The sequence below is a fragment of the Electrophorus electricus genome, chromosome 9 (assembly GCF_013358815.1).
Source record: "Electrophorus electricus isolate fEleEle1 chromosome 9, fEleEle1.pri, whole genome shotgun sequence".
NCBI classification, from domain to species: domain Eukaryota; kingdom Metazoa; phylum Chordata; class Actinopteri; order Gymnotiformes; family Gymnotidae; genus Electrophorus; species Electrophorus electricus.
The window spans coordinates 11,041,353-11,066,215 of record NC_049543.1 but is presented as its reverse complement, the minus strand read 5'-3'; the positions used below and the strand labels follow the sequence as shown (position 1 = coordinate 11,066,215).

At 38.7% G+C, this 24,863-nt stretch overlaps 2 protein-coding genes across 6 annotated transcripts in view; both read right to left on the bottom strand.

The window, feature by feature from the left end:
• The window catches only part of LOC113587343 (probable E3 ubiquitin-protein ligase HECTD4), an 87,723-nt gene extending 76,091 nt beyond the window's left edge, over positions 1 to 11,632 (bottom strand). For all 5 annotated transcript variants that reach the window (XM_035530083.1, XM_035530085.1, XM_035530086.1 and 2 more), the window contains exons 1-4: positions 11,026 to 11,632; positions 7,839 to 8,449; positions 5,323 to 5,412; positions 4,901 to 5,028 (exon numbers count right to left, since the gene is read on the bottom strand). In XM_035530083.1, the coding sequence (XP_035385976.1) occupies positions 4,901 to 5,028; positions 5,323 to 5,412; positions 7,839 to 8,449; positions 11,026 to 11,172 (976 nt within the window). In that variant the 5' untranslated portion in view covers positions 11,173 to 11,632. The remainder of the gene's footprint in view (positions 1 to 4,900; positions 5,029 to 5,322; positions 5,413 to 7,838; positions 8,450 to 11,025) is intronic.
• Positions 11,633 to 19,332: 7,700 nt separating this feature from the next.
• Positions 19,333 to 24,461, bottom strand: LOC113589082. Its single transcript, XM_035530024.1, has 8 exons — positions 23,945 to 24,461; positions 23,701 to 23,833; positions 22,626 to 22,760; positions 21,453 to 22,327; positions 21,072 to 21,197; positions 19,875 to 20,004; positions 19,646 to 19,765; positions 19,333 to 19,513 (listed from the first exon to the last, which is right to left on the bottom strand). The coding sequence occupies exons 1-8, from the start codon at positions 24,459 to 24,461 to the stop codon at positions 19,333 to 19,335; spliced, it is 2,217 nt and encodes a 738-aa protein (XP_035385917.1).
• Positions 24,462 to 24,863: the final 402 nt, after the last annotated feature.

Here is a 24,863-nt window from a genome sequence, read left to right as displayed (position 1 = left end):
TTTTTGTACTTTTAAGATATGCATTTTTGAGACAAGGATTAAGGGGCTGAGACTGACTACATTGATTATGTACTGCTGTGGGAAAAAAGTTTCTGAATCCTTTTTAAAATAACACCAGCCATGCCATCTTATGCCTTGGTCTGAGAAAAGAAAGACAGAAAACAGTCCAATAAATAATAATAAAGGTAACAAAACCTAGTCCCAGCTTCTCAACATCCATTTTTCTCTCAACTGAACACATCACACCACCTCAAGACTGAATGTGAAGTTACTGGCAGACAAAGATTTCTTTAAAATCACATCTATGGCAATAGACACTTCTTTGCTTTTTAGCTCATTAATTAGTAAAGTGGCATTTGCATTTCAAATATTCATAATATGCCCTCAAGAAGCAGAAGCAGATCCTTGAGTGATCAAAAACATTTTAAAAAGTGCTTTTTAGCTTTTTTGGAATGATAATCTGACTGCTTTAAAAAACTGGAAATACTAGAAATACAGGAAATGCTGAACAAAAAAAGGAAAAGAAATCAAGTGTTTTGCCTCTAGAGTGGACAATCAAATGCCCATAATCTTTTGCAACAGTTAAGATTGGATTCACATTGATTACTGCCCATCTCACCATGTTTGTAGGCTCCTCAAGAGTTATATAAAAGAGTTTTTGTCCATAGATTCAGAAAAAGCATTCTAGAGTCAAGTGGAACTGGATGGAACTGAGACAGGTACATTTCTCTTATCTCCTGGGTTTACGTGTTCTATTCTTCTCACAAAGCATCTAACACATGGAGACAACATAGGGGATATAAGCCCCAGTCTATCCCATAAATACCAACCAACATCAATAAGCAATACTAAAGGTAGCACAAGTATTGACAAAATCCAAATGATACCAAATCCTTATATGTCTAAATGCCATGCAGGACTCAGCATTTACAGAAACCATTTGGTTGAGGTTAATGCTAATAAGAGATGTCTCAAAAGTGTTCTGAAAGATCTTTTCAGGCAATGATTCTTGTTAAAAGAACTTTAAAATTCAAATTGCATCAAACTGAATTGCATTTCTTGCTTAATAAAGAAATCTTTTGTCAGTGTTGATTACATTTCCATGGAAACACATGTCACACAGCAACATTACCCAAGCTAAATGTTAGTGGAGTAACTACTAAACATTAGGCTATCATTTGTCCTCATGTGTTTGTTGTAGTCCTGCAGCACTGTATACTGGAAAGAATATGTTTGCATTAATTGTAGTTACCAATCCAGCTGTGTATACTCTTGTTCAAACTTCTATCCAAACTATCCAAACCAAAGAGTTATTTCCTGATCAATTTTGCTGACGAGGGCAAAGACATTATGATTATATACATCAGTCAGTTATCACTATAAACAGTGAGTGTGTTTACATGCACTTAATAATCCAATCATAAACAGAAATCAAATTATGAAATCTGATACAAAGAGCTGGATTTAGCTCAGTAATCTGATTTCTCAGTTCATGTATACCCTTACTCTGATTGCATTCAGATTTCTCAGTTTGTATATCCTAACAAACAAGAGAGTGTAAAGTTGTTCTGGCTTGTTGGGGGGGGGGGGGGGGGAATAAAATCTTATTTCCTGTAAAATGGGCAGTATTGCACACTATTAATAACCATTAAAAAAAAGATCCATATTTGCCAGTAAAGTGCAGCCATATTTACAAAAAGCCACAACAGGAAGTTTGAAATTTACATCACATAATTTTGTGAGATTATTGGCTGGTTGCTAAGTAGAAACCTGATTACTGCCTGACTCATGTAACCCAGTGTTTTCCCATTGTCTGAATACCCAAGTAAATATATTACTGACAAAATCATATTATATGCAGTTATTGGATTATTAAGTGCATATAAATGCACTCATTGTTATGCAAGTTTAGTTTGACATTTGCATCTACCCTTTTTAATTAGATATGTATAAAATACACAGGTGGAAGGATGACTACTTCTACTAAAGTACTGAAAATAAAGCATCTGCACAATTTTAGAATAACAAGATTAAAATAAAATATGATCATACAGGCTTTTTTCATGCATAAATAAATTAAAGGAAGACAACCTTCTCAAATTGTGAGGTGCACTTCAGGGTTGATATTTCAAAACGACCAGTAAAAGCCCATATATAAAAATCTACTGTTATGCTCGGTTTAGTACCATCATTAATGATTTTAATGGCACATCAGTCTGCTGTTGCTCTATATCAATCAAGAAGGCAATGCCAATAAGCAGAATACAGTACACTGTCAATTCGTTGCACAGTTCCAGGTGCCCCAGTCCTAGAAAAACAATGATTTGCATTTTTCATCGGCACCCAAGATTGTCTAAAGTTTTTACAGAATAATGAGTTTAAAAAAGTGACAGGCAGTAATATCAGGTAAATCAAGCCATTAAAAAACTATTTACATTATTGCTAATTCATGCCAAATTAGAAAGTGGAGACAGAGGCTTGGTACACGTCGAGAAAAAAAAAGAAGATAATAGTAGTTCTGGATGGAGTCAGAAACAGTAAACAGAATTAAGACAATGGAGTAAATGAGCTCACAGGACACTTCAAGAAAGTCAGTTCATGAAACTTCTGCGGTGTTTGGTCTTCCCCAGGTCACACTTACAGGTGTGCTAGTACTGTCAAATGGAAGCATCTAAAAGCAACAACAGCTCGGCTAAAAAGTGATACACCACGCTGGGTGCTGAAGCATGTAGCGCATAATAATAAAAAAAAAATCTATTGTTGCTTCATTTACTAGAGTTCCAAGCAACCTCAGCAAAGAACTATGCATCAGGATCTTGATAATGAAATCAGTGTTCATGAAAGAAAGGAACATAAAATGGGTTTCTAATGCTAAGCAGTACAAGACTGCTTTCAAGAAAAGTATGTTCAGAACCTTCTTAAAAGGTGCAGTTTCAGGTATGCATATACTTCTGATGTCCATACCTCTGCTTTCGCCAACTCCTGCTATGGGTAATGCTGACTTGGTGCATTAGATTGTCATGGTTGAACAGTATAACCATTTTCTTACTACTCATAAGCAGGTGTAATTATTAAGCCATTACAAAAAGTAGTTATCCATACCTATAGTTATCCAGCAAGTCAAATGACCAGACAGTATTAGTTTTCGTATTTCAAAAACTGGTAGAACAACGTTGCTCCACAAGTAGTTTCATAAAAAGCTTCCTTGACAACAAAGAATAGGGGAAAAACTACAAAAAAAGTTATACAGATGGTAAATTCTTGTCAACTTGACTCTTTTTTTGTTGTTGTTGCTGCTGAACACACAGCTTCAATTATGTTAAGGGAAAGGTTCTGTTATTTCTAGAATCTTTATTCAATGCTTTGCAGAAGCCCCTTTGGCAGCAAAGTTTGTCAGAAATTATGCTGCATTTAGCTGCACACTGTCCTTCAATTGTTACGTTTCCCTATACATACCACTGAGAAGCTCCCCATTACATGAGTACAGAGTACATTTTTTCATCTAATTTGACCACAGAATCTTATTCCCCTTGTTACATGTGTCCTTTACATGGTATTTAGCAAACTCTGAGTGGGTGGTTATATGGCTTTTATTCAACAGTTGCTTCAGTCTTGCCACTCTGCCATAAAGACCTGATTCATGAAGTGCTATATTATCCCAACTCTGCACATGATTTTACAATCACTGGGTTCTTTATTACCTGCCTGACCAAGCCCCTTCTTACGTTGATGTCCAACTCTAAGCAAAGCTTATTCCATTTGGCCACTGTGATCCTGGGAACACTCAAAGCCTTAAAGTTTTATATCCCTGCACTGATCTATGTTTTGCCATAATTCACAGACAGTTCCTTGGACATCATGGCTTCATGGCTGGCTCTTATAGACCCAAGTCTGTGCCTCGCCAAACTATGTCCAGTTAATTCAGATTGCAACAGGTGGACCCCAACTGAGATCTAGACATATCCCAAGAATAATTAAAGCATACAGTTTAACACTGATTCCAGTTCAGTGACACAGCAAAGGGTATATTTGTGAATAAGACCCTGTTCATACCTGGCATTAACAAGCATCCTGGTTAATCAGATCATAAGTGACCAGCTCTAAGTACAAGTGTGAACAGGGTAAAAAGACGTCTTGGAGATGCATTGTAATCTGACCACTCAAACTACATCTAGCGGTGGTGGGTCAAGATGCATCAGGCCACATTACAGCTGTAGTGTGAATGGTAATGCATCCTGATGGTTCCTCAAAAGCATCAAAGCACTGCCCATGTCAATAGTGTCGAAATATGTAATAATAGTAAGACAGTGATTACTCTGCATGTAGATAAGCAAGTCAGGCTAGTGGATAAAAGTGATAATTGTGGCTGATGCATCGGAGAAATGAGAAGCCTCATTTCCATTTGCACTGAGGACTCAAAGATTGTAAAGGCCATACTGGAATATTTGTGAGTATTCACTGGACCTTTCTGTCTCAAAATAAACAAAGTGGAAGAGAGATATAGTAAATCGGCTTTCTTCAGCAGAAATTATGGAAGTGGTCACTTGAGACACATTCAAAATGCCGGTGTAAACGACTAGGTATTTTGGGAATCTTAACATCCAAGAAGCATGTTAATGCCAGGTATGAACAGAGCCTAAGAGAGTTCAGTTTTTAATTTTTAATTCATTTTCAAAAACTCTAAAAAGATGTCTTCACCTCATCATTACGAATATTTAAGTGTAGATTAATGGGTAAAATTAGCAATTATGTTTATTATATTTTGAATTAAGTATGCATAAATGGGTCTGAATACTATCTGAGTCCAGTGTATTTAACAGCAAGAAAAGGAGTTGTCTTCTTTTAACACTTCTGATGAATAACAGGAAGGACAATGACACAATCCTTAATGTGTCCTTACCTTTACTCTCAGATCCTGCAGCATTGCTGTCTGGGGTAGGGAGCATGTCCTCAAAACCCCATGAGACACTGTGTTTTCCTCCAAGCAAACAAGATGGAGAACCTGGACCACCTTCCAGAAGTAATAGTCTGAGAGAAAGAAGAAATGCAGTTTTTGTACCATCATACAGCTATAGCACCAGAAATAATGGTTTTAATTTCAATCTAGAGACTAACACTATGCATACTGATTAATACTGAATGACAATATAAAATACAAATTTAAACAACAATCTTTGCATAGCACTTATAAAAAAAACAGTAACATTCAATATGATAAAAGAGAAACACAGTATATATGACAAGTTTGTTCAAAACAGTAAAATGGCTCTTTTACAACTGAGATTTCCATTTATTTAAAAATAAAAAGGTGTATAGCCTAACCTGTAGAGGACATCTGCCACAGGAAGTTGCCCTAGGTCTGTTTGTTTCTGCAGCAGGTGAACAGTATGAATGAATGTCTTTAGAGATCCCCTAGACGCAGAGAAAAGAATAAGAGTAGAGCTCATACACACACACACAAAAAAAACAACAACAGCTTAGCAAGGCTTTGCAAATGGAAGTTGGAAAGTTGGATACATAAATAAAAACCATCAAAGAAAATTTAAATGAGCATGATAATGGGGAACCCTCTGCATGCTTCCATAATAAATGCATCACTATACACATCATTGAACAGCTACAACTTGTGTGTCTCCATGTATCCCCTTGAGAATATTTCCAAAGTATTCATTAAGTGGGTTTTAGGGAATATACACTGCACAAAAAAGGGAACTCTTAAATCACACATCAGATCTCAATTAATGAAAGACTCAAGTCAAAAAGCTTTACTGATATCAATTGTGTACTTTGGTCATAATAAAATGATATATTTGTCAATGGAAACCTTAAATCAACAACCCACTGAGGGCGGGAATCAAAATAATACCAAAAATCAATGTAAAAAACTGAAATCACAGACAGATCCAATTTGTTTGAATTTCATAATGGCAACTGATAATGTGACTCAGTAGTGCATATGGCACCGACATGCCCTGTATGCACTCCTGACGATGTCTGGGCATGCTCCTGATGAGATAAGGGCATCAGTGACCTCCTGTAGAGTCTGTGGTGCTAATGGATGGCATCAGATGCACTGATACCAGAGGTTCTCAATTGGATTCAGATCTGTGAAAGATGAGGGCCATTTAATGGCATCAATGCCTTCATCATCCAAGAACTGGGCTGGGCATTGTCCTGCTCCAGGACCCAGGGTCCACTGTACCAGCATAAGTTCTGACAATCACTCTGAGGATTTCGTCACGTAGACCCTCTAAGGATATGCCTTCCTAGACCATCACAGACTCACCGCCAAACCGGTCATGCTGGATGATGTTGCAGGCAGCAAAACATTCATTATGGCATCTCCAGATTCACATCTCACATCTGTCACATGTGCACAGTGTGAACCTGCTCTCATCTGTGAAAACAACAGCATGAGAGTGGCAGACCTGCCAAATCTGAATGCCAATCTAGCAGCACAGTGCTGTGCTGTGAACAAAGGTTCTACTAGAGGACGTTGGGCCTTCATGCCACCCTCATGGAGTCAGAAATATGCACACCAGTAGCCTGCTGGATGTCATTCTATAGGGCTCTGGCAGTGCTTCTCCTGTTCCTGGTGTCTCCTCCATTCTTTTGAGACTGTTAGGAGTCACAGCAAACCTTCTTGTGATGACACCCATTGATGTGTCATCCTGGAGGAGCTGTACTTCCTGTGCAACCTGAATTATCTACTGGTACTGCCTCATGTTACCAGTAGTGACAGTAGCAAAACACAAAACTACAGTACTGTAGAGAAGAATCAGTCGGAAAGGATAAGGAAAGTGCAATTGTCTGTGGCCACCACCTGCAAAACCAGTGTGCCTGTTGTCACTTTGATTTGTGCCAAAGCATGTGAAACTGTTTCAATCGTTTATACTTCCTAACTGGGTAGATCGATATCCCTGCAGTTCAACTGACTGTGTTATATTTAGATGATTAAGTGTTCCCTAAATTTTTGAGCAGTGCATTAAACCTGGTCTTCCATTTTTAGAATTTATGTGAAACACAACATTCAGTGAGTGCAAGCAAATAACAGCAGTAAAGAACAAAGATTTGGGTGGTATGTAGAAAGTGCTTTACAGGAAAGATTCTTAGGTTTTTAGAAATATAGACTGGTAAACATTAACAGTACACATACCTAAACATGCACATCACACACAAAATGTCTCTAGAATCAAATTGAGTAAATAGTGTTTTTAAAAGGATAAAAGGTCTATGCATGTTTTTCAGTAGGGGCATTTGAAGCAGCCCAGGCTGGATGTTTCAGTGACATAATGAGGGGTTAGTGAGGACAAAAAAGAAACTGAATAGTATAGTTGCTCTGGTTTTGACAACTCTGTTATCGTCGGAAATTTCCAAAATAAATAAATACATTAGTTAACTGTGGGAAACTCACCAAGGACAAGATTCACACTACTAGAAGAACATGAGGGAAAGATGTCACATGGCAAAAATAATTTTTTAAAGTAATCTTGAGGTTGAGAAGAAATAGCAGTTTTCTGGCCGAGTTAACTTATACAGCCAAACCACTGATATCAATTCTATATTTCACTATAAAGGTAAATTAAATAATCTATTACAAGCACAGATGCAACAGTATTGTGAGTATGATTAGAGAGTAATTAAATTGATGACACTCATAATAATTGTTTGAACCATACTAAAATCATCAAAAAAAAAGAAAAAAAAAAGACCATAGAAGATCCCAACCATGAAATATAAACTTCCAATTACAATGATCATGCTAGATTCAACGGCCAACAACCATCTCTAATCTATAACTTTAAAATTTGATGGTCAAGAATTTTTAATGTACACACCTGGCACATGCCAAAGCCACAAGGGCGGCAGCTGCATTCTCCCTCTGCCTCTGGGTTAGTAGTGGTTTTTCTTGTGCTATAACTTCTCCTTGTTCACCCCCCTGCTCCAACCAGGTGCACAGCAGGCCCTCTAGACCATTGAGGCAGTCTGCAGGCTCTTTACCCAAGCTAAGTGGCTGACAGTCACGCAGACAGGCCAGCAGTACTTCGGCAGTGACACCACCAAGTGCTGGGTCATGGCGGGTTTGAGACTGCAGCAGGGGGAAGACGAGCAGCAGTCCCACACGGGATGTGAAAGGCGCTTGGTCTGAGCTAGAGGGCAACGATGGGTGATGGTGGTGGTGGTGGTGCTGCTGCTGCTGCAGGAAGCCCTGCCGCTTCAAGAGTGACAGCGCCTCTTCATCAGCCCCGGCTCCAGCACCGGCCACTGCTGCAGCGCCCTCTCGCTCTTGTTGCTCTTCCAGGGCCAGCTGCCTCTGCGCCCCCCACAGGCCACGTAAAGCATTGAGCCGGTACTCCAGGAGACGAGCATAGGCATTACTCTGAGTACCACAAACAGCACGCAGGCGCTCAGCTAGTTCCACAGGGTTCTTGGTCTCAAAGGTGAGTATCTACACAAGGTTAGGGAGAAAGAAAAACATGCGATAGTGTTATAGCTGAGGTAGTTTATTAAGACAAGCATGAACATTTATATATAAAGACGCACTTAAGAAAAAAACAGCAACAAGACAATACTAACTGAAACTATCTGGACACATACAGACAATAAATATGGTCCATAATATGAATGCTTTAGGAAATAACTATTCTGCTTTGGAGAACACCAGTTAACCCTTTTCATACAGAGTAGATCAGACCCTTGTCTAGCTCCCCAAATCAAAAACAGGGAGTCACAATGATTTAAGTGCATCTGACCATGTCAGACATTAACCTGATGGCAACCAGGCAACCCGATGGCACTAAACAAGATCTGATGAAGTAAAATGGAAGAGGTCAGATGTGAATTGCAGTAAGACCATAAAGACTATATGAGTGGAATAAGAGAACATCCATTAGCCTTTTAGCTGCAGCATTTCATATTGATTTCATACCAAATGCACTAATGTGACCCAAAGGCAATTTATCAGAAAAAAAAAAAAAAAGACAAGACAAATCTTAGAATATCTCCATATGCAGGTTGACCCATAGCCTTCCTCCTGTGGGTCACTGTGGAAACATTCTTGAGTAAATATTTACAAACAAGACATAATCAATCATAAATCACATTTAGTGGTCAAGAATGAGCATGCATTCACAAGTAGTACAAATATCAATCATTTTGCTTCATCTCCAGTAAGTATACTACTGAATCAACTATACAATCTAAATTGTGAGGTGTTCTGAAGTCTTTTAATACATTGTTTTTTCTTTAATTATAATCATTTTATTGCAATTGTGCTTTATTGTGTAAACTTTATTTTTTGTGTAAGGCACTGATATTTTAACTAAATTTGTATTTGTATAGAACTTCAGTTTATCATCATCATTTTTATTTCTACTGCTACTACAAATCCATATGCAGTCAGAATGTAATTTGTGGCACCGTTCCTTGCCTGAAAGGCTACAGGGGTAATGCTATAGGGTTGTCTGTATTTCTATTTGAGCCTAGAAATAATATTTCTGTCTGCTCCACATGTCCTTTCCTTTGGCAAATCATCAAGTTCCCTCTGTCTTCAGTGGATGAACTCTCATTAGGTTACTGTAGTCGTCAGGAGGCTCAGGTTGCAAATCACTGCAGCCTCTGCCATGGTCAAACTGCAGTAAGGTTATTACATGGAGCATCTTTCCATTGGGCTGATATTAGCCTAACACTAATATATATATATATATATATATATGTGTGTGTGTGTGTATGTGTGTGTGTGTAGCACTGTTGGAATGAGATACCTGAAACGCCTGTAATGACAAATGTACAAAGTCCCACAAAATATGAAGATTAAATATTTTAATAAAACATAATACAAAATACACAATAACTGTATACAAGAAGCCACACTGAAACAGGCTGTAGCAATACTGACCAATCAAAAGCCAATACTAAGCTAATCATAGTACAATTCAACTGTAACGTCTAATACATATTGCCTGTATCTTGTAGTTAAGGAAGAAGATTGGATTAGTGGTCTCATGACCCTTCTGTTTTGAAAGAAGCAAACCATATCTGGTTACTCGCAGGCCTTCCAAGTGCTGCAAAATGATAACTAATCTTAACAACGAAAACTGTCGCGACATATAGCCATTAGCTGCCAAATGCTAGCCAAAGTTTAGTCCAAAGATATTCAACCGCCGTTATGATATACATGGAGCGACCTAATGTATCCAGCTAATCAACCAATTTATCTGCAAGAATACTTTCAAAACATAGCTGGGTTAGCTAACTAGTTTCCTAAGTAGCTAGCAGACGACACAATTATTTAACATTATCATTAATACCTAGCTAGATATAACCTGTAATTACCGAGCGTTAGCTAGCTAGCTAGTTACTGCATTAGCTAGGTAGCGTTAACTAATTTCCCATGTGTTCAATAGGTCGCAATGACATTCAATAACAAATGAGTTTTGATACCAGGTAGCTTGTAAATAAATGACGTTGCTAGCTATCTCAACAGCGAATTTCATACTGTTCTCGCTACCTAACTAGCTAAATAAGCATATAAATACGAATCAAACTATTGAACCTAACGTTAACCATTTTTAATTATAGCTAGAGCTAATACTAGCTAACGTTACAGAGACTATAACTAACACTGTCATCGCTTGTCTACCTAGTTATGATTGGCCAATCTTAACTAGATAGCTAACGCTAGCTAGCTGGCCGGCTACACCTGCTCGGCAGCCCGATAAAAGAAGGGCGTTTAATAAATCAGCTTGCTAGGCTATACTGTAGGATAGCTATCCAGTTGTGTTGTATTCAAATGTTACTCTATTGACAGCACAACCATTTAATTTAGCTTGCTAGCTAGTTAGCTAACCCAGTGACTACCGGGAGAATCCTACACTAAGAACACGATGCTATAACGTTAACCTAAATGTGGGCCAAACCAAACAGCCTGGCCTACAACTAACACGTTATGAGACTATTAAGATGCTGGCTGTTTTAGTCATCGTTCACATTGGTTCACTTAAAGAATCAAAGTCTTAAGGTTACCTCCTGCTCGGTGTCACCCTGTTCAGAGACTCCAATTTCGCTGGGTAATTCTGCGAGGTCCGTGACCCGAATCAGCCCATCGTGAAGGAAAATAGTCTCTTCCTTCACGGATAACCACTGAGACGAATCCACAGAACCAGATCCCATCTCTCTCTCCCCCTTCGGAAACTGAAGAAGTTGACGAACATTAAAATGATGTATTCGACGTTTCAACCAAGTTCTATCCGACAGTGTACATAATACTATCCGTCAGCAAAAACGCGACACCAGTGTTAGCTGAACAACGCCCGTTAGCTAGCTAGCTAAAGCAGCTAGAATAAACGTTAGCTTCTAGAAGCTGTCTAGCGTTCACTTGGCACTGCAGAATAGCTCTTCTGCTCAGGCTATGCTTTCGTATTTTCGTAAAGGTGGGCGTGACAGATAGCAAATGTTCTTTACTTCCACACCTATGTCAGTAAAGCCATTTTCAGTTTAGATCTAACTCCGGGCAAGCAATTTAAATTGCCACTGCCTTACACTCACTGAATTATCAAACCTAGTTTATTAGGAGGCAACTAGATAGATAATGAAACTGCACCGCTTTCAGTGAGACGCCATATTTTCCAAAGCCAAGTGCTCCCAGTGTACAACGCGGTTTTGGACAAACACAGCACACTGTGCCAATGAGAAATCAGGATAACCAAGATCAAATGCAGACAAACTTTGTGTAGTTTGAGTATGCGTTTTACTGAGTGTACGAAAATTCAGAATTTCAGATTTATTTTAGTAATCTGAAACATTTTCTGCCTCTAAGATCACTGCATACGTTTGAATAACGATGTCGTAGTCTCTAATACCAAACTAGGTAATGGTATATGCAATAGTATTCTACGGTTTCTGATGAAACAGTAGCTCCATCATGTGGAAGATTGGCGATAACACCAATTAAACTGCACATTTACAAAATAAATGGTAAATTAATGGACAGCGCCATGTGAAATCATTCAGGCACTACATAATCAAGTCAAGTCAAATGTATTTATATAGCGCTTTTTACAACTGTTGTTGTCACAAAGCAGGTTTACAAATGTATGTAAAGAGATGCGGGAACAGACACAAAACCAGCGAAGCAATAGAAGAAGACAGAACAGCACAAGAACCAGGAACAGATGCGGAAGCAGGAGCAGGAACAGAACACTGAACAGAAGACTGAGGATGACAAAAGGGAGGACGAGGAGACATGACAAACAATGAGGGACAATTGGAGGCACAAAAGTACCAGGAAAACAAAAACACATCACAGACCAGGCAAGGGACAACAGGACAGGAACAAAAACAGACATGGGCACTGGAATAAACACACGGACGGGGACAGACAGAAACAAAGAGACACACAGGAACTGTAACGGGCACAGAAACAAGCGCAGGGACAGACACCACAGCAGGGGCAAAAACAAAACCAGGCATAGGTGAAGGCAAAAACAAAGGAACAGCAGGAGCAGGCAACAACCGAGACACTGGAGGCCCACAGGGAACAGGAGACACAGGCTGGGTGAGACGGGCAGGAACCACAGGTCAGAGGCGGCAGGAGACACAGGCTGGGTGAGACGGGCGGGAACCACAGATCAGAGGCGGCAGGAGACACAGGCTGGGTGAGACGGGCAGGAACCACAGGTCAGAGGCGGCAGGAGACACAGGCTGGGTGAGACGGGCGGGAACCACAGGTCAGAGGCGGCAGGAGACACAGGCTGGGTGAGACGGGTGGGAACCACAGGTCAGAGGCGGCAGGAGACACAGGCTGGGTGAGACGGGCAGGGAACACGGAGCCTGCGAGTCAGGAGACAAGTCTGAGGGTGTTGAGGTGACCGGCGAAGGATATGGGGAGTCTGGGGGTGCAGCTGCAGGGTTCAGCAGCGGGTCCGGAAGGTCCGGAAGGTCTGGAAGGTCCGGAAGGTCCGGGGGTGTGGCTGCGGTGTTCACTGGCAGGTCCAGGAGGTCTGGAGGCATTGCCACAGGAACAAACTGAATGGCATCCTTCATGCCAGTGACAGGAACTTAAAGGATGTAAAGGAGACTTCTTCCTTCAGACCAGCTGACCATCAGGCACTCTCCAACTGAACCTGAGCTGTCAATCTGCATGTTACACCTATTCTCCTGAAGAGATCAAAAATAGATCTTGGGTGCCATGGAAACTTTACCAAAAAACCCATCATCACTGCCATCGACTCTCCTACTACACTGTGTTTATTTACTTATTCTGCAGACCCTAATTTGATTGTCATTGTATGCCAAATATTTGTATAGTATCTTAAGGCTTAAAAATGCTCATAGAAGTTTTATAGGAAGTTAAAATCTAAAGTAAAAGCAACTTTATTCATTTTGTGCTATTAGTTTGCCAAGTAGAGGAGGATGGATTCCCCATCTGAGCCTTGTGTTCTCTTAAGGTTTCTTCGTCTTGCTGTGTTACCATTGTCTCCTTGATTGCTCATGAGGGGACTGGATCTAGAATTTCTGTAAATCTGCTTTTTTACATTGTAATAGGTATTATATTGTATTATACAATATACTGTATGGTATAATATGTACACCATATGTATACCATATACTGTATGCCTAACGGTACTTTCCAATATTGTATGGACTACCAGAAAGTAAATGACAATACTAGATTCATTCCCTCTTCCCAGAATGGAAGATTGTGTTGATAGAGTGGGTTCTGCAAAGTTTGTCAGTGCATTAGATTTACTAAAAGGTTACTGACAGGTCCCTCTTACTGCTTGTGCATCAGAAATCTCCACACCGGACAATTTTGTACAATATATGGTATATACACTCCAAAGGCTTATGACTATTGTGTTGAAAGCGGTACGGAATTGTGAAACGTATCTTGATGACCAAGTTGTATATTCAGAGATATGAGAACACCATTTGAGATTATATTCTCTAGATTACAAGGTGCAATTCTCTTAAAGAAGTGAGAATTTGTAAAAAGCATAATTAGCCACCTTGGTAAAATGGTGAGTCATGGATAATCTCATAATCTGGTCTATTCATATGTATATAGTTACTGATTGTAGGGAGTGGTGTCTGTTTGTTTGGGATCAGTGTTATTTTCTGTTTATTGTCAGAGATTTAGTGCAGGATTGTAGTGTAGGTGTTTCTTTTGTAGTGTGGGTTTTGTTTGTTATGTTGGCATTCAAATCACTCCTGAAGCTCTAATCAGTATATATCCATGTTCACAATTCTTTATTTAATTCAAGTCCCATCTTACCTGCTGGTCATTTGTTTAGTCATTCTACATACCATTCTACTACCAATCTTTCATAATTATGTTGCTGTTGAGGTCTCACTGCATATATTATAACAGGTCTTGTCTTGCAGTGAAGGTGAGGTGCAATTTCAAGTTTAAGTTATTAAAAGGTGCAAAACAAAATCAAGAACAAACAACCTGAGCACAACTAAGAGAAACCTAAACAGATGAGATTCAAAACAACAGAGCTCAACAGAAGAAACAGTACTTATTGCCAGTTTTATCTCAGTCTGTTTGTCTCTGGTTTATGACTCTTTGCCTGTTCCTTGTTTAAAGGGGTTTTGTCTTGCTGTTGTACTGCTGCCTACCTGCTGTACATTTTGGTTATCAACCTTTACCTCTGGCCCTACCAGATATGATTCAGTAAAATGAACATGTACATGAACCCTACCACTGTGTAAGCATTTCCTTCATTACATTCAGAATGCTAAATAAGTTATAAAGGCTGATAAAACTAAGTTTATACCCCCCCCCCCCCCCCCCATGTGGCTCATATGGTATGATAAACGTTTTTACTTTAGAAAGAATCAGTATTATGCAATGAGAATCACAACAGTATACATGTTTTAAAATGGTGGCAAAAATGTGGCTTCTTTTATTGAAACAAATCCTCAGTGCACTGCAGGAAAATGATTCTTGGCTATACCGAGATACTGTACAGAAATACATACAGCGGTCCAGGTTCATACAGCTAATATTAACACTACTGAGATGCATGACTACAAAAGAAAGTAACACACAAAAACCGAGAGAAAAAACGAACTGGCTATATATTTATTTTAATTAAAAAAAAAGACACATCAAACACTGGGTTTAAATACACAGCTAAACAGGCTACAAACAAGGAACAGCTGGAACTAATTAGTGGCAGAGACTAGAAACGAAACAAGGAACTAAACCCGGAAACGTCAAAACAGAGACACGATAGCTGTTATTAAGGAGGCAGAAACACCAGACCTACCCGCCGATTCAGGGCAGGCTTGCGAGTCAAAACTACTCATGGCACACAGTTTGGTGGATCAGATCACTGGTACAGATACCACTGGTTTAAGATAACACGATTTGGCTTTCTTTCCTGCAGACCTCTCTGTGCTATTGGACAGGTACGAAGCATTCCTGCTCCAGCCTACTCCTCCTGTCTAATTACTTGTCTGTACTGTAACTCATTCTTGAGTCCAGTTCTCTCCTGTTCCACATGTCCAAGTCCAGCACCCTCTCCAGTCTATCAAGGTTCCTGTCCCTGCTTGATGACACCGGCCTCGTGACATTGGATGCACTCACCAGCCTGGATGCGTGGCTGGAGCTATGTGTGTGTGTGTGTGTGTGGGGGGGGGGGGGGGGATACTGTAATGGTAATGGCTCCCTCAACAGCATCCTCCTCTACTTCTCAAAGCAATTTTTTTCTTGTAGAAAATTCTCCTTCAATAAATCATTCACGGGTCTGGCTATTTTAGCAGTCTCAGACAAATCTCTGGTATACACCTGAGAAACCTAGTAAAACCCGTAACTTGTTAAGAACATTAAAGATAAAGACCATAAATATTTTTTCATTTATGAGAGTAGAAAAAACTTAGCAGAGTGCATTTACTTTACTGGGGTGCAATGGTGAGGTAGAAAATCTCCAGTTTATTGTGAATGTTAATGTGAATATAGAAATGGGGAAAACAAGGTCATAGACACAAATTATACAAATTCAAATACAAACACCAGCCAAAACCAATTGCTGCAATAGCCATCAACAACTGCCTTCCTGCCTAACTACCTCCTTCTCCTCTTCTGCCACTGGGAGTTGTCTTTATATAAGAGGTGCCAGTGCACTGGTAGACCTGGAGAGGAGTGAAGTGGAGTCAAGGTCAAAAGGTCAAAAAAGATGAGGAATGCTGGCACCAGATCTACAATCTGAAAAAAGCTGGGGAAAGGAATGTGTGTATGATGTTACATGTGTATGTATATATGCCATGGGACGCTCCCCCCCCCCCCAAGTCATGTGGTACGGGGGGTGGGGGGGTGTCACTCTTGCTTGTAGCCACACCCCCGTGAGGCTGTACAAGCGTTAACGTTCGCTAGGCTATTTAAACCCCGGTCAGTGCGCCTTTCACTGTGGGTCATTGTTTGTTTGTCAGTCAAAGCATATCCATTTTTGTCTAGCCTGTGCTCATGTTACAATCTTTGTTTTTAGTGTTGTGTGTTTATGTTCTCTGTTAATGTCATGTGTGAGTGCCACCGTTGTCTGTTACATGTTGTGTTATTAAATGTTTCACCATGTTGAGGGAGTCTGTGCATCCTGTTCCGCACCCTGCAGCACTCGGGCCATCACAATATATTTCTTTCCTTTCTTCTCGGTGTTTGAAGGAGAAATGGTGAAATTGTTTGATTTTCCATTTGTATACTTGATTTATGAGCATTATTGATTGCAGCATTGCGGGTTGGGATGAGCCAATCAGGGGGATTGGGGAAAGGAAGGAAAAAGAGTGGGAAAGGAAAGAGAGAGGAAACGGTAAAGAAGAGTAGGTAGAAAAGCTTGCAGCGGCTATAACGTGGAGAACATGGTAAATGTCTGAACTATAGAGTGGAATTGGATGGTCAGATAGAGAGTCTTGGCCACCCACTGCTGAGGACACCGGAGAGCTGAAGAAAACTCCAGCACGGACTGTCACTTTCAGCGAATGTCTCAGGCTGAGGGCTTGCAATATGAGCTAATCAATGCTCAAGAGGTTACTGCACAGGCTAATAAGCTAACCTAGGTGGAGTTGCCTGGAATAGGTAGCGTAATAGCTGGCTAGGTAGTGTAGAAAACGACGAAAGGAGATACGAATATCTGGACTGAGTTCTGGGTTTCCAGGGACATTCACCTTTCTTTCCTACATACTGAAACTCCATACGCACCCTTGACCTGGATTCCCCACACCTCTACACATGTGAGTTATAGTAAATTGTTTGTGGTGCTCCGTGAGGAGTGGATCGGCCATTTTAGTTTTTTTCCGGCCTTCATGCACCCAGGCAACGCTTCGGGCACGCAACGTAGGACAAAATAATAAACTATAGTCCAGAGTTTATTCATGATATCCCTTTATATTGCCATTTTCCAGTTTCCAGAGCACATAGAGGTGGGCACACACTTCATTGCTAGACATATATGATTTGAATGTTTATGTATATCTAATTTTGGGGAGACGCAGTTGGTAAGGCCTAGGGCCTTTTTCTTTTTCCTTTGTTGAAATGTGAGTTCTCGCGAATGCATTTATACTAAAGAATATGTGTGGTTTAAGCAGTAAATATGTTAATTGGTGAAAAAAGTACTATACCCTTTTCTTTTTGATTTCACTGTGTGGGATAGCTTGCTGGATATCTATTGTTTTCAGGGGATAATTTTACTAAAGCTTGGAGTGTGAGGGAAACGAGATAATTAGATAGTAGGCTTAATCACTAGTGGACTATAGTAGAACCACATTATCCTGAGTAGACAGGAGAGCCTAGCCTTCATAATCATTATAAATGGTTGTGCAGAGGAAATATATATCTAATTAATTAATTGATTGATTTTTTTCCCACAATACCCAAGGTAAAAAGGCATTTATTCACAGTGTGAAACCTTTTCTTTGACTAAGGACTGTAATTTTTGCAATTTTCCTTAATTTCTTTCTTTAAAAAACTGTACTGAAGTTGGACTCCATTTCCAAATATAAGTCTAAAACTATTCTTGACTGTGTAACAGCCCCCTTGCCAGCATTTTGTTTTGTTATTGTCCTCCTGTTACTGTCAGCTTTTATGTGTACATGCCTCCTCTTGTGTTGTCATGATCTCCTCGTTGTTTGACTATCACTTTTATATCAGCCTCACCTGTGTCTACTTCCATTCCTTTATTCCTGTGAAAGCCATTTCAAACACAGCCTGTTAAATCTGAGAACACTGCACCCACATACACTCCAGTAACTAAATGCCTCTCAGCTAAACTAAAGGAATTGAACTATACTATTAAATGAAACAATTGAGAAACAGTGAAAGCTTGTCTACCAGGGAACCCAATTTTAATTTGTACAGCTAGGAATAAAAGTAGAGACAGGGACAGCCTCAGTAAGCATCCTGGGAACATGCCAGGAATCCACTAATCACACGTCACAATCACCTGCTTATTATTTATTACTTATACCTGTTCCTCATCGCCTGCTCTCCTTATTTAAATCCCATGGGCACCTCTCTCCAGCGCTTTGCATTTGAGCCCCCATAGCCGTATACTCATCCTTCTGTCGATGCTGCCGCTCTTCTGTCTGAGCATTCTGCCAGCTCTTTCCTTTTTGTCTATTGCTCATTAAACACTGTTCCTTGTTTCCAGAATTGCATTAAAAAAAACATTGTCTCTTACACATGAAAACTGTAAACAGAACTGTAAACAGAACTGTAAAGTAACAATTTTGTATTTGTGGATAAAATTAGATAAACATTAATAAACATGCCTATACAGAACACAAGAAAATTTTTTAATAATGACACAAACACACACAAAAGTTCAATATTGAAGGAAAATTACTAGACTATGATTGTTAATTGTTATAAGGACTTTTATGCAAAAGTATGCACTCTAGAAGCTGACAGACAAAATGTATCTTTATTCAAAAATTGCAACAAATGTATTTATAACTTTTCTTATGCAGTACAATAAACTCTTATTGAAGCTTTAAATGAACTGTACTCATCAACATTATGACAAAGAGAGCACCCAGACAAGATTAATACATTATTGAATTTGGTAATGTTTGTCTACTTAAAGCTACAATATATACCACCTTTACTGTACATTTATCCAAGCAATTGCCTTTAGAAGCATATATTTAATAAAGTTGTTTAATTTGTCATTTGTTCTGCTAATCCTTGGTGGGTAGTCAATATATTTTTCATTTCTGAGGCAATAAGGCACAATCTCAGTTTATCATTAGGCTCTGGGTGTTCTGATAACTGCAAATATACCAGAAGAATACAGATACTGGAATTTTGCATTTTCCTGTCAGTATTTGTAGTCATCAAGATAGACCATTTCCAACAAGTGGGTTTCTAGGATAAAAAATCCCAAGGCAATGTTTGTAAAGTTGATCAGAAGCTCTTTTAGTTGCAGACTTTCTTTCATCTTTTGCTGTAACTTCATCTTCTTTATTCACAAACGTTGACTCTAGTTCTGTCACCTTGGTGAGGACAGCAGGACAACTATGTATAAAGAAAAAAAACCAATTATACATTACTCTCAAAATAAAAGCAAAATTTTGATATTTTAAAATCTTTCTTGTTATTTAAACTTTGGCAGAATATTTGTGTATTGGTTTATGCATTATTACAAACCCTGTGTGTTTGTTGCATTCTTTGATATTTGGTATTTCAATGCAAGACAGGGATACAAATTTTGCAAGAAAAAACTTGACTTTCTTGATTTTCTTAAGTTGTTTTAAATGACTGGTCAATCTGGAAGAAAATGAGAAACACACAAGAAGAGTGGATAAAAAAATATACATAAATGGGCACATAGGAATGTCCTGGAATGTTTGGCTGCAATAACTATGTATTTATTTACTTGTGTATGCAGTCACAATGATAAATTGTTCTTGACTCTGTGTTATAATGTCCATATATCTTCTCCATGGGACGGATTCTGCACTTGCAGTCATCCAAGTATCTAGCTGCATCACATATTGATGGAGATTCTGGAAAACGTGCAAGTCCACCTTACAGATTTTTTTCACAAAAAATACACTATTGTAAACACAACAACAGGTTAAAACAGTGTTTATTTCACTAGTATCTGTTGAAACCTAAATATGAGCAGTACTGGAATCTTTGTGCTGAAGCTCTAGGAAATAAAATAAATGTATGCATATTCAGCTTCATCTAGAGTAACAATGTTATAGAAACAAAGTCTTGCATTTTATGTAATTTTAGAATTGATCACCAGTTAAATTGATGATTTTGGTAAGCTTTGATCCACCATATATACATTCTTCGATAAAATAATTAAATTACAATTATTATCATTAAATGATTATTAATAGGATTGTGCAATAAAGAATGTTGAAAGCAGCTGGCAGTGCTACAGCAAAAGTCAAAGATTCATTTTATTTCAGAAAATGTCTTTATTGATAGTTCTCTGCAGACACACAGGGGCTCTATATAACACTGAATTTACCTTACAGGTAAATGCTAATTAAGCCCAAAATGGTTCACCTTTTAGGAGTATATATTTAATTTTTCTCTCCAGGGATTAGTATATGGACATTCTTCAGTTGCCTCAACACTTCAGTGGTATCTCAGGAATCTCAGATACATAATGAATGTAACCTTTGGTCACAGCAGCTGTAGTTGAAGCAGTTATAGGCCTAAAGGCATTTCTTTCATTTTTACACAAATGCCTTGTTACATTGCACTTTCTGGTTGAAGCGGCATTAAAGCAAAACTTCACTCATAAATCGTACTGTTGTTACTAATATATGAAAGCTACAGTATGCTGTTGCCAAAATTAGGTCATGCTAAACGGTTCTCACAAGAGCTACATTTACACTTACATTTATGACAATTAGCTGAGGCTTTTATCCAATGCGACTTACAATACGATCTAAACAAAAACGGATGTCATATTTTTTGCACAATTGTTTTAATTGCACAATAAATGTTGTCAAGTAATGTAGCTCCAATACTGTATTTGATTGATGCTTTATAAAAATGTAATAAATAAGAGTATGCACAAGAACATGATTGAGAACATGAAACTAATTACCTGTTGGTTTAAAATCTTCAGAAGTGAAGATGGTGATATTCCAAACAGAGGAGTTTGGTGTTCCTGTTGTTTCAGTTGCAAATACCATGTTTTCTTTTAGAATGGACATGGACTTCTGCACTAGAGCTGCAGATCCAGACAATGTGGTTTTGGTCTCACAAGCATTATTCATCACTGCGGAGTTTTTATTTGGAGATTTATACATTTCCTTTAACAAAGTGTTTTTCCTTATTGGTGACATTGATTCCTGTTTTGTAGATGAAGAATTCTTAAACCTAGAAGTTGGCCATGAAGTTCCTTGGAGTAATGATATTTCATTAATCTTTGGGTGTGAAGTAATGTTCCTCCAGAATGTGTTTCTAAGTTTGATAAATGGCATACGTTTTGCCGAAGATGGCTTCCTGGTTTTAGAAACTTTGGTGACGTACGTTAGTTTGTTTTTTATTTCTACAAATGTGCTAATGTTAAATGGATAGCTCACTTTAATTTTTTGCTTCTGATTTTTTTCCTTTGATTTCTTCCCTCTGATTTTTGCCAGAGATGAGGTTGAAAACTTTGGAGATATAGTTGTATTTAATTTATGTTTCGATGCACTGTATCCCTTGCAATATTTTCCTCTTTGTTGTTTTAGCTTGAGGTTATCACCTCTTGGAGGCCCAATAGAAAGACAATTGATCTTTGCCCTCAGAGGTTTAGAACTTTGGATTGTGTCATTTTGTTTTGCAGTGGTGTGGCTTTGAGATGCGGACATCTTTCTCCTATGTGTAGACTTTTTCTTTGAAAATTGATTTATAAGTGGTTTTTGATCATGGCATCGCTGTGATCCTGTCATGCGTTCATGAGTGGAAATTGTTGGGCATAGTTCAGATCTGTTCTGATTAACTGTTTGCGTCTTCTGATGAACCAACTTGGAATTATGGGTTGTGAGAGAGCTGAGGTGTGTTGTGGTATTCCAAACTGAAGACAGAGTTGTAGTTCTCGTTAAGGCTGTCTTGCTTGTACCATATTGGTGCTTCAACTTTTCACTCAACTTCAATGCATCCCGTCTTAAATGTGTTAGATGAACATATCTCCCTTGAGATTCTGGTCGTTTTCTTTGTTTAGGTTTGATATTTATTTTCTTGCTATTAATTGATGATTTTGCATGATAAACTGATTGCTCAGTAATGACAATTTTCTCATGGTTTGAACTCACAACATTGTATGGTGTGGGATATTTGAGGATTGCAAAGGGGGCAACCTCAACTGATGTGCACCTGAAAGAGAAGAGTGAAGACTTGAAGCAACACACATTCATGGCTCATTAGAAATAGTTATGCCAAAAGATACCACTGCCAAAACTCAGAAAGGCACAGTTTGTGGGAATGGAACAGAGGTGTGTTTTGTGTTGCCACCGGAGGTAAAGACAGACAAGGGTGTAAGACAAGTTAACACATGCAGTTCAACTAAAGATACTAAAAGTCTGACATCAGTATATATACATCTACATAGAAAATTCCTTGCAGAACAGAGTGGACTGATTAATTGTTGGCATTCTGTATTTTCAACACTCACATTCCAAACCAGTTTATCTTTGTGCACCCTTTCTTCTTGATAAGATCAAAGCAGCGGATCTTAAGGATATTGAAAAAAGTGTATCCCACCATGTTTGATACTGTGCCATTAATATCTAGAAGACATTGCTTAAACCTAAATGTATGAGAGAGAGAGAGAGAGAGAGAGAGAGAGAGAGAGAGAGAGAGAGAGAGAGAGAGCGAGCGAGAGAGAGAGAGAGAGAGAGAGAGAGAGACATTTGGTGCTGTTAAAAATGTGCTCTTCTCCTGAAATGAGAACAAAACAGAATTAATAATGCCACCCAGACTGGTAGCACTTCATGTAACATATAATTAACTCCTTCATGTATATTTGCACTTTGTACATGCCAAAACATAGTTCAACAAATATTCATCTTCAGGCTATTCATGCATATACCAATACTCAATGTGGCAAAAGAGGTTTACACACACTGTAAAAAAGGATCCTGCTAAATAATACACAGTAATACAGTGGCAGCAAATATATCAGCAAGCTACAATATATATTACTACTTGAACATAAAAACTTCCACCCCAAAACTGTAAATTCAACAGCAATTAATAGGAGATTCAACACTGTAAAAACAATGCAATGCAATGCTCATATTTTGTAATATAAGTCGTTGCTTTATAGTAAGTAACTGGCAATTATGCTGTAAAGATTATAATTCAGTGCTGCAATGACACAATTAAAAAAATATTTTCACTATCTCTATTTGTTATTCTTTTTCTGTAACTTTTTTCAATATATGCACACAGAGAATATTCTTATAGGTACCAATTAAAGACAATTGGCAGCATTGTGTTGTTTCCCCAGTTGGTCTGTGAGATCCCTGCAATGTACAGTTTGCTGTTAATTGTTTTACTATTAAAATAAGTTTTTAATGTGTAATCTTTGCTCTCTCCCATGTTCCTAGCTCCTCCAATGAGAGAAAGACTGAATATATACAAGTAAGAGGATAAATTATGATTCTCAAGAGTCTTCCTGTAGGGTACAAACACATATCATATAGGAATGGAATGCAAGTCCATGCCTTCCAGCTAGCAGCAATCACCTGTGGTCACAGTCGCAATGTGAAATGGTGAATAAGGTAGGATTGAACACCCCAAAATTAAGAGTGAAGGGCTGAATGATGTGGTTGCAGTGATCATGCTCTCTGCAGCATCTGTCTACAGGCTCAAACATCCCTAGGTGAGAGTAAATAAATATGACAATAATGAACCATTTTAACTGCTTTTGACAGACATTCGTCAGAATTAATTTAGATAAAGTCATACAGTAGTCTCAAATCTACTCACCCAACTGCTCGTAGTCCCCAGCCCTGCTTCCGAGGCCGCACCACAATGTCCCTGGTAATATCCAAGCCCGCTTCTGTCGAATTTTGCCTCCAGAATGATGGAGCAGGTCCAAGTCCCTCCTATTCCACCTCAAGTGTCTAAGCGTATTCGGTAGAAATTCACATGGACTATTAGGCTCCAAAAGCTGACTTATATTAAGATTCAGATACTGCGTTTCCTTTAAATCCCAGGTGCGCCTTTCACGACACAAAGTAAAGTAATTTTCAATTAAACCTGGCTCGGCGCTTATCGAACACTTTTCAATGTGTTTGTCTGTTGTCCAAATAGTCCAGTAAAAAAGAAGAGGCGCTAACGCCGCTGATCTTCTAAGAAAACTACAATGAGTTTGCCCAAAAGCTGATTTCGTGCGAAGACAGAAAGGCTCGTGATATTTGTTCCTGGCATCTGGAATTACAGCTCTGAAATAAGAGAGCATCACCACAATTTGCAGTAAACGACAATGAATTCCGATTTTCATATTATAACGATCTGTTAAATAAATAATAGAGCAACGGACATTAAAAAAAACAAAACAAAACAAAACAAACAAACAAACAAAAACGTGTGTTAACAAGCGCGCGATACTTTTTAATCACTCCACAGTATTTTAGTCACTCACCCACTGATCTAGCAGCGGGCTTTGAGAGCGCGTACAGAAGATATAGTCCCAGCAACGGTACGGTAATAAGTCCAAAATTAGCCACAAAATGCATACCTAAAACGCCAAAGCAAGGATTAAACTGCTTTTATTTTATATTCTAGAGCCAAACACATGGATCACATAATGACAAGTTAGCGGAACGCAGATTTGCCCACTTTTAGCACAACGTAGACGTGCACTAAACTTCCCAACGGACTGGACAAGTTTTCACCCACCTTC